The 9,707-nt window shown below is 48.0% G+C and overlaps 2 protein-coding genes across 2 annotated transcripts; both read right to left on the reverse strand.

Annotated features, from left to right (window-relative positions):
- Positions 1-1,605: 1,605 nt before the first annotated feature.
- Positions 1,606-2,706, reverse strand: LOC138350393 (RNA-binding protein 12B-like). Its single transcript, XM_069301018.1, has 2 exons — positions 2,154-2,706; positions 1,606-2,108 (listed from the first exon to the last, which is right to left on the reverse strand). The coding sequence occupies exons 1-2, from the start codon at positions 2,704-2,706 to the stop codon at positions 1,606-1,608; spliced, it is 1,056 nt and encodes a 351-aa protein (XP_069157119.1).
- Positions 2,707-7,670: 4,964 nt separating this feature from the next.
- On the reverse strand, positions 7,671-8,498 carry LOC138350394 (ice nucleation protein-like). Its single transcript, XM_069301019.1, has one exon. The coding sequence runs from the start codon at positions 8,496-8,498 to the stop codon at positions 7,671-7,673; it is 828 nt and encodes a 275-aa protein (XP_069157120.1).
- Positions 8,499-9,707: the final 1,209 nt, after the last annotated feature.

Consider the following 9,707-nt stretch of genomic DNA (forward strand, 5'->3'; position numbering starts at 1 on the left):
CAATCAATGTAGTCAACCACTATGCTGCCAGTGTTACCACAATCACTGTAGTCAACCACTATGGTACCAGTGTTGCTGCCAGTGTGGCCACAGTCACCGTAGTCAACTACTATGCTGCGAGTGTTGCCAAAGTCACTGCAGTCAATAACTACGCTGTCAGTGTTGCCACAGTCACTGTAGTCAACCATTATGCTGCCAGTGTTGCCACAGTCACTGTAGTCATCCTTTATGCTGCCAGTGTTGCCACAGTCACTGTAGTCATTCACTATGCTGCCAGTGTGGCCACAGTCACTGTAGTCAACCACTGTGCTGCCAGTGTTGCTGCCAGTGTGACCACAGTCACTGTAGTCTACCACTAAGCTGCCAGTGTTTCCACAGTCACTGTAGTCAACCACTATGCTGCCAGTGTTGACACAGTCACTGTAGTCAACCACTTTGCTGCCAGTGTTGACACAGTCACTGTAGTCAACTACTATGCTGCCAGTGTTGCTGTCAGTGTGGCCACAGTCACTGTAGTCAACCACAATGCTGCCAGTGTTTCTGCAGTGTGTTCACAGTCACTGTAGTCTATCACTATGCTGCCAGTGTTGCTACCAGTGTGGCCACAGTCACTCTAGTCTGCCACTATGCTGCCAGTGTGGCCACAGTCACTGTAGTTAACCACTATGCTGCCTGTGTTGCTGCTAGTGTTGCAACAATCACTGTAGTCAACCACTATGCTGCCTGTTTTGACACAGTCACTGTAGTCAACCACTATGCTGCATGTGTTGCTGCCAGTGTTGCCACAATCACTGTAGTCAACTATTATGCTGCCAATGTTGCCACAGTCACTGAAGTCAACCACTATGCTGCCAATGTTGACACAGGCACTGTAGTCTACCACTATGCTCTCAGTGTTGACATAGTCACTGTAGTCAACCATTATGCTGCCTGTGTTGTCACATTCAGTGTAGTCAACCACTATGCTGTCAGTGTTGCCATAGTCACTGTAGTGTACCACTATGCTGTCAGTGTTGCCACAGTCACTGTAGTCAACAACTATGCTGCCCGTGTTGCCTTGGCGACCCATGGCAGTTGTCTTTCATGAACTGTTTTCGTTGATTCCATTCGAGCATTGACAAATATATTTTTCTTCAACGTTATGTATTAATGATTGTTCTACTCTGTACCTGACATAAAACAGTAAACAATATCAAAGCAACATTATTATTTACAATAAATATTGGAGATAATGAGGTTTGTTAAAAGTTGTTACATGTTGAATCTAACAATAATTAAATGATAGCGGTGATAATAACGAAAGCATTTATAATTGTATTTTACCATACAAGTATTTATTAAAACTTTTATATAGAACAAAATAGGACTCTAATTTAATTTATCTAGCAAGTTCTCTTAAATAACACTTAAGGGGCTCATAATATTGATTAAAGATCACAGTAAAAGTTATAGTATGGGAAATTATCTTTTTTAATGACTTCCAAGTTAAATTAGCTTATAAACTAATTACCGGTATAATTTCCCATAGTATAATAGTACTAGGTCAGGCCCGCCTGAAGCTTACTTCGTGTTCAGGATGATTCATACTGTCTCCTTCATGATGCATTATAACAAAGGCCTCTGTACGTCTTCCTCAGTAGATCTCTGACTGTCTTCCTCAGTAGTCCTCTGACTGTCTTCCTCAGCAGGCCTCTGACTGTCTTCCTCAGCAGGCCTCTGACTGTCTTCCTCAGTAGATCTCTGACTGTCTTCCTCAGTAGCCCTCTGACTGTCTTCCTCAGTAGATCTCTGACTGTCTTCCTCAGTAGCCCTCTGACTGTCTTCCTCAGTAGTCCTCTGACTGTCTTCCTCAGTAGATCTCTGACTGTCTTCCTCAGTAGTCCTCTGACTGTCTTCCTCAGTAGCCCTCTGACTGTCTTCCTCAGTAGTCCTCTGACTGTCTTCCTCAGTAGATCTCTGACTGTCTTCCTCAGTAGATCTCTGACTGTCTTCCTCAGTAGTCCTCACTCTGTCTTCCTCAGTAGCCCTCTGACTGTCTTCCTCAGTAGATCTCTGACTGTCTTCCTCAGTAGCCCTCTGACTGTCTTCCTCAGTAGCCCTCTGACTGTCTTCCTCAGTAGATCTCTAATTGTCTTCCTCAGTAGCCCTCTGACTGTCTTCCTCAGTAGTCCTCTGACTGTCTTCCTCAGTAGATCTCTGACTGTCTTCCTCAGTAGCCCTCTGACTGTCTTCCTCAGTAGTCCTCTGACTGTCTTCCTCAGTAGTCCTCTGACTGTCTTCCTCAGCAGGCCTCTGACTGTCTTCCTCAGCAGCCCTCTGACTGTCTTCCTCAATAGTCCTCTGACTGTCTTCCTCAGTACTCCTCTGGCTGTCTTCCTCAGCAGGCCTCTGACTGTCTTCCTCAGCAGCCCTCTGATTGTCTTCCTCAGTAGTCCTCTGACTGTCTTCCTCAGCAGCCCTCTGACTGTCTTCCTCAGTAATCCTCTGACTGTCTTCCTCAGCAGCCCTGAGCATGTCTAACACAGAAGCCCTGAGCATGTCTAACACAGTAGCCCTGAGCATGTCTAACACAGTAACCCTGGTCATGTCTAACACAGTAGCCCTGAGCATGTCTAACATTGTAGCCATGAACATGTCTAACACAGTAGCCCTGAGCATGTCTAACACAGTAGCCCTGAGCATGTCTAACACAGTAGCCCTGGTCATATCTAACACAGTAGCCCTGAGCATGTCTAACACAGTAGCCCTGAGCATGTCTAACACAGTAGCCCTGGTCATGTCTAACACAGTAGCCCTGGCCATGTCTATCACAGTAGCCCTGAGCATGTGTAACACAGTAGCCATGATCATGTCTAATACAGTAGCCCTGAGCATGTCTAACACAGTAGCCCTGGTCATATCTAACACAGTAGCCCTGAGCTTGTCTAACACAGTAGCCCTGGTCATGTCTAACACAGTAGCCCTGGTCATGTCTAACACAGTAGACCTGAGCATGTCTAACACAGTAGCCTTGAGCATGTCTAACACAATAGCCCTGGTCATGTCTAACACAGTAGCCCTGGTCATGTCTAACACAGTAGCCCTGAGCATGGCTAACACAGTAGTCCTGAGCATGTCTAACACAGTAGCCCTGAGCATGACTAACACAGTAGCCCTGGTCTTGTCTAACACAGTAGCCCTGGTCATGTCTAACACAGTAGCCCTGGTCATGTCTAACATAGTAGCCCTGAGCATGTCTAACACAGTAGTCATGATCATGTCTAACACAGTAGCCCTGAGCATGTCCAATACAGTAGCCCTGAGCATGTCTAACACAGTAGCCCTGGTCATGTCTAACACAGTAGCCCTGAGCATGTCTAACACAGTAGCCGTGAGCATGTCTAACACAGTAGCCCTGAGCATGTCTAACACAGTAGCCCTGGTCATGTCTAACACAGTAGCCCTGAGCATGTCTAACACAGTAGCCGTGAGCATGTCTAACACAGTAGCCATGATCATGTCTAACACAGTAGCCCTGAGCATGTCTAACACAGTAGCCCTGGTCATGTCTAACACAGTAGCCCTGGTCATGTCTAACATAGTAGCCCTGAGCAGGTCTAACACAGTAGTCATGATCATGTCTAACACAGTAGCCCTGGTCATATCTAACCCAGTAGCCCTGAGCATGTCTAACACAGTAGGCCTGGTCATGTCTAACACAGTAGCCCTGAGCATGGCTAACACAGTTTCCCTGGTCATATCTAACACAGTAGACCTAAGCATGTCTAACACAGTAGCCCTGGTCATGTCTAACACAGTAGCCCTGAGCATGTCTAACATAGTAGCCCTGAGCATAACACAGTAGCCCTGGTCTTGTCTAACACAGTACCCCTGAGCATGTCTAACACAGTACCCTTGAGCATGTCTAACACAATAGCCCTGGTCATGTCTAACACAGTAGCCCTGGTCATGTCTAACACAGTAGCCCTGAGCATGGCTAACACAGTAGTCCTGAGCATGTCTAACACAGTAGCCCTGGTCATGTCTAACACAGTAGCCCTGGTCATGTCTAACACAGTAGCCCTGGTCATGTCTAACACAGTAGCCCTGGTCATGTCTAACATAGTAGCCCTGAGCATGTCTAACACAGTAGCCCTGGTCATGACTAACACAGTAGCCCTGAGCATGTCTAACACAGTAGCCGTGAGCATGTCTAACACAGTAGCCATGATCATGTCTAACACAGTAGCCCTGAACATGTCTAACACAGTAGCCCTGGTCATATCTAACACAGTAGCCCTGAGCGTGTCTAACACAGTAGCCCTGGTCATGTCTAACACAGTAGCCCTGGTCATGTCTAACACAGTAGCCCTGAGCATGGCTAACACAGTAGCCCTGGTCATATCTAACACAGTAGCCCTGAGCATGTCTAACACAGTAGCCCTGGTCATGTCTAACACAGTAGCCCTGGGCATGTCTAACACAGTAGCCCTGAGCATGTCTAACACAGTAGCCATGATCATGTCTAACACAGTAGCCCTGTGCATGTCTAACACAGTAGTCCTGGTCATATCTAACACAGTAGCCCTGATCATGTCTAACACAGTAGCCCTGGTCATGTCTAACACAGTAGCCCTGGTCATGTCTAACACAGTAGCCCTGAGCATGTCTAACACAGTAGCCCTGATCAAGTCTAACACAGTAGCCCTGAGCATGGCTAACACAGTAGTCCTGAGCATGTCTAACACAGTAGCCCTGAGCATGACTAACACAGTAGCCCTGGTCTTGTCTAACACAGTAGCCCTGGTCATGTCTAACACAGTAGCCCTGGTCATGTCTAACATAGTTGCCCTGAGCATGTCTAACACAGTAGTCATGATCATGTCTAACACAGTAGCCCTGAGCATGTCTAATACAGTAGCCCTGAGCATGTCTAACACAGTAGCCCTGGTCATGTCTAACACAGTAGCCCTGAGCATGTCTAACACAGTAGCCGTGAGCATGTCTAACACAGTAGCCCTGAGCATGTCTAACACAGTAGCCCTGGTCATGTCTAACACAGTAGCCCTGAGCATGTCTAACACAGTAGCCGTGAGCATGTCTAACACAGTAGCCATGATCATGTCTAACACAGTAGCCCTGAGCATGTCTAACACAGTAGCCCTGGTCATGTCTAACACAGTAGCCCTGGTCATATCTAACCCAGTAGCCCTGAACATGTCTAACACAGTAGGCCTGGTCATGTCTAACACAGTAGCCCTTGGTCATGTCTAACACAGTAGCCCTGAGCATGGCTAACACAGTTTCCCTGGTCATATCTAACACAGTAGACCTGAGCATGTCTAACACAGTAGCCCTGGTCATGTCTAACACAGTAGCCCTGAGCATGTCTAACACAGTAGCCCTGAGCATAACACAGTAGCCCTGGTCTTGTCTAACACAGTAGCCCTGAGCATGTCTAACACAGTACCCTTGAGCATGTCTAACACAATAGCCCTGGTCATGTCTAACACAGTAGCCCTGGTCATGTCTAACACAGTAGCCCTGAGCATGGCTAACACAGTAAGTCCTGAGCATGTCTAACACAGTAGCCCTGGTCATGTCTAACACAGTAGCCCTGGTCATGTCTAACACAGTAGCCCTGGTCATGTCTAACACAGTAGCCCTGGTCATGTATAACATAGTAGCCCTGAGCATGTCTAACACAGTAGCCCTGGTCATGTCTAACACAGTAGCCCTGAGCATGTCTAACACAGTAGCCGTGAGCATGTCTAACACAGTAGCCATGATCATGTCTAACACAGTAGCCCTGAACATGTCTAACACAGTAGCCCTGGTCATATCTAACACAGTAGCCCTGAGCGTGTCTAACACAGTAGCCCTGGTCATGTCTAACACAGTAGCCCTGGTCATGTCTAACACAGTAGCCCTGAGCATGGCTAACACAGTAGCCCTGGTCATATCTAACACAGTAGCCCTGAGCATGTCTAACACAGTAGCCCTGGTCATGTCTAACACAGTAGCCCTGAGCATGTCTAACACAGTAGCCCTGAGCATGTCTAACACAGTAGCCATGATCATGTCTAACACAGTAGCCCTGTGCATGTCTAACACAGTAGTTCTGGTCATATCTAACACAGTAGCCCTGATCATGTCTAACACAGTAGCCCTGGTCATGTCTAACACAGTAGCCCTGGTCATGTCTAACACAGTAGCCCTGAGCATGTCTAACACAGTAGCCGTGAGCATGTCTAACACAGTAGCCATGATCATGTCTAACACAGTAGCCCTGAGCATGTCTAACACAGTAGCCCTGGTCATGTCTAACACAGTAGCCCTGGTCATATCTAACCCAGTAGCCCTGAGCATGTCTAACACAGTAGGCCTGGTCATGTCTAACACAGTAGTCCTGGTCATGTCTAACACAGTAGCCCTGAGCATGGCTAACACAGTTTCCCTGGTCATATCTAACACAGTAGACCTGAGCATGTCTAACACAGTAGCCCTGGTCATGTCTAACACAGTAGCCCTGAGCATGTCTAACACAGTAGCCCTGAGCATAACACAGTAGCCCTGGTCTTGTCTAACACAGTAGCCCTGAGCATGTCTAACACAGTACCCTTGAGCATGTCTAACACAATAGCCCTGGTCATGTCTAACACAGTAGCCCTGGTCATGTCTAACACAGTAGCCCTGAGCATGGCTAACACAGTAGTCCTGAGCATGTCTAACACAGTAGCCCTGGTCATGTCTAACACAGTAGCCCTGGTCATGTCTAACACAGTAGCCCTGGTCATGTCTAACACAGTAGCCCTGGTCATGTCTAACATAGTAGCCCTGAGCATGTCTAACACAGTAGCCCTGGTCATGTCTAACACAGTAGCTCTGAGCATGTCTAACACAGTAGCCCTGGTCATGTCTAACACAGTAGCCCTGAGCATGTCTAACACAGTAGCCCTGAGCATGTCTAACACAGTAGCCATGATCATGTCTAACACAGTAGCCCTGTGCATGTCTAACACAGTAGTCCTGGTCATATCTAACACAGTAGCCCTGATCATGTCTAACACAGTAGCCCTGGTCATGTCTAACACAGTAGCCCTGGTCATGTCTAACACAGTAGCCCTGAGCATGTCTAACACAGTAGCCCTGGTCATGTCTAACACAGTAGCCCTGAGCATGGCTAACACTGTAGTCCTGAGCATGTCTAACACAGTAGCCCTGGTCATGTCTAACACAGTAGCCTTGGTAATGTCTAACACAGTAGCCCTGAGCATGGCTAACACAGTAGTCCTGAGCATGTCTAACACAGTAGCCCTGAGCATGTCTAACACAGTAGCCCCTGGCCATGTCTAACACAGTAGCCCTGAGCATGGCTAACACAGTAGTCCTGAGCATGTCTACACAGTAGCCCTCAGCATGTCTAATACAGTAGCCATGAGCATGTCTAACACTGTAGCCCTGAGCATGTCTAATACAGTAGCCATGAGCATGTCTAACACTGTAGCCCTGAGCATGTCTAACACAGTAGCCATGAGCATGTCTAACACAGTAGCCCTGAGCATGTCTAACACAGTAACTGTCTGCACTAAAAGATAAGCTCTTAAGATGTCGCCTGCAGTAGTCTCATGTCCTGAAGCAGACCTCAGGATGTCGCCTGCAGTACTCTCTAAGACACCACCTGCAGTGGTCTACTGCAGGATGTTGCCTGAATTGGTTGTCATGATGTTGCCTGAATTGGTTGTCAGGATGTTGCCTGAATTGGTTGTCAGGATGTTGCCTACAGTAATGTTTAAGTTGTCGCCTGCAGTAGTTCTCAGGATGTCGCCTGCAGTAATGTTTAAGTTGTCGCCTGCAGTAGTTCTCAGGATGTCGCCTGCAGTAATGTTTAAGTTGTCGCCTGCAGTAGTTCTCAGGATGTTGCCTGCAGTAATGTTTAAGTTGTCGCCTGCAGTAGTTCTCAGGATGTCGCCTGCAGTAATGTTTAAGTTGTCGCCTGCAGTAGTTCTCAGGATGTCGCCTGCAGTAATGTTTAAGTTGTCGCCTGCAGTAGTTCTCAGGATGTTGCCTGCAGTAATGTTTAAGTTGTCGCCTGCAGTAGTTCTCAGGATGTCGCCTGCAGTAATGTTTAAGTTGTCGCCTGCAGTAGTTCTCAGGATGTTGCCTGCAGTAATGTTTAAGTTGTCGCCTGCAGTAGTTCTCAGGATGTCGCCTGCAGTAATGTTTAAGTTGTCGCCTGCAGTAGTTCTCAGGATGTCGCCTGCAGTAATGTTTAAGTTGTCGCCTGCAGTAGTTCTCAGGATGTCACCTGCAGTAATGTTTAAATTGTCGCCTGCAGTAGTTCTCAGGATGTTGCCCACAGTAATGTTTAAGTTGTCGCCTGCAGTAGTTCTCAGGATGTCGCCTGCAGCAGAATGGATTACGAGAACCTTCAAGTCCAGGGATCCCATCAAAAAGCTCATATTATTCAAATCATTAATGTTGTCCCGCCCTGAGTATTGGTCAATATTCAGTTTCATCTTCACAGCAGGAGAGAGTACTGAAATAGCGGGAGTACAGAGAACATACACGACACGCGTAGCCCTCAACCACCTAAACTATTGAGATCGTTTCTAATAAATATACCCTTTAAGAGGACACGAGAGAGGTGTCGAAGCTGCTTAGTCGTGCTCAATCGTCCTCCAGTAGCAGCTGCAAAGGAGCAAAACCTCAGCATATCAAAGAGGCGGTTAATTATACGCTGTCACGTGGACCGTCTCTCTAAGGACACACCGTTCGTCTGGGACGGCCTGGCTGCTCTGGTGCCAAGTGCAGTTATTGCCTGTTGGGATTAAAAAATTAGAGACAGAGTCAGAATCATAAACAAATATTACAACCTCTCACTGCTTGGATGGTAAGGAATTTTATGTTGGGGTCGGTAATATGAGGACATGTTGTTGTAAGTGGCCAGCATGCAGTGAGAGGCCAGCAAGTAGAGAGTGGCCAGCATGCAGTGAGTGGCCAGCATGCAGTGAGAGGCCAGCAAGTAGAGAGTGGCCAGCATGCAGTGAGTGGCCAGCATGTAGTGATTGACCAGATGTAGTGAGTGGCCAGCATGTAGTGAGTGCCCAGCACGCAGTGAGAGGCCAGCAAGCAGTGAGAGGCCAGCATGCAGTGAGAGGCCAGCATGTAGAGAGTGGCCAGCATGCAGTGAGTGGCCAGCATGCAGTGAGAAGCCAACATGTAGAGAGTGGCCAGCATGCAGTGAGAGGCCAGCATGCAGTGAGTGGCCAGCATGCAGTGAGAAGCCAGCATGTAGAGAGTGGCCAGCATGCAGTGAGAAGCCAGCATGTAGAGAGTGGCCAGCATGCAGTGAGAGGCCAGCATGTAGAGAGTGGCCAGCATGCAGTGAGTGCCCAGCACGCAGTGAGAGGCCAGCATGTAGTGAGTGCCCAGCACGCAGTGAGAGGCCAGCATGCAGTGAGAAGCCAGCATGTAGAGAGTGGCCAGCATGCAGTGAGAGGCCAGCATGTAGAGAGTGGCCAGCATGCAGTGAGTGGCCAGCATGCAGTGATTGGCCAGCATGTAGTGAGTGCCCAGCATGCAGTGAGAGGCCAGCATGCAGTGAGTGGCCAACATGTAGAGAGTGGCAAGCGTGTAGTGAGTGGCCAACATGTAGAGAGAGGCCAGCATGTAGTGAATGGCCAGCACGCAGTGAGTGGCCAGCATGAAGTGAGTGGCCAGCATGT

Source organism: Procambarus clarkii, chromosome 45, assembly GCF_040958095.1.
Source record: "Procambarus clarkii isolate CNS0578487 chromosome 45, FALCON_Pclarkii_2.0, whole genome shotgun sequence".
NCBI classification, from domain to species: Eukaryota; Metazoa; Arthropoda; class Malacostraca; order Decapoda; family Cambaridae; genus Procambarus; species Procambarus clarkii.

Bases quoted from the DNA above. Each gene is read 5' to 3' on its own strand.
- LOC138350393 (XM_069301018.1), bottom strand. From the start codon at position 2,706: ATGACCAGGGCTACTGTGTTAGACATGCTCAGGGCTACTGTGTTAGAC. The intron at 2,109-2,153 runs GTCAGAGGGCTA...CTACTGAGGAAG, and splicing joins GAGGACTACTGAGGAAGACA to ACAGTCAGAGGGCTACTGAG.
- LOC138350394 (XM_069301019.1), bottom strand. From the start codon at position 8,498: ATGAAACTGAATATTGACCAATACTCAGGGCGGGACAACATTAATGAT.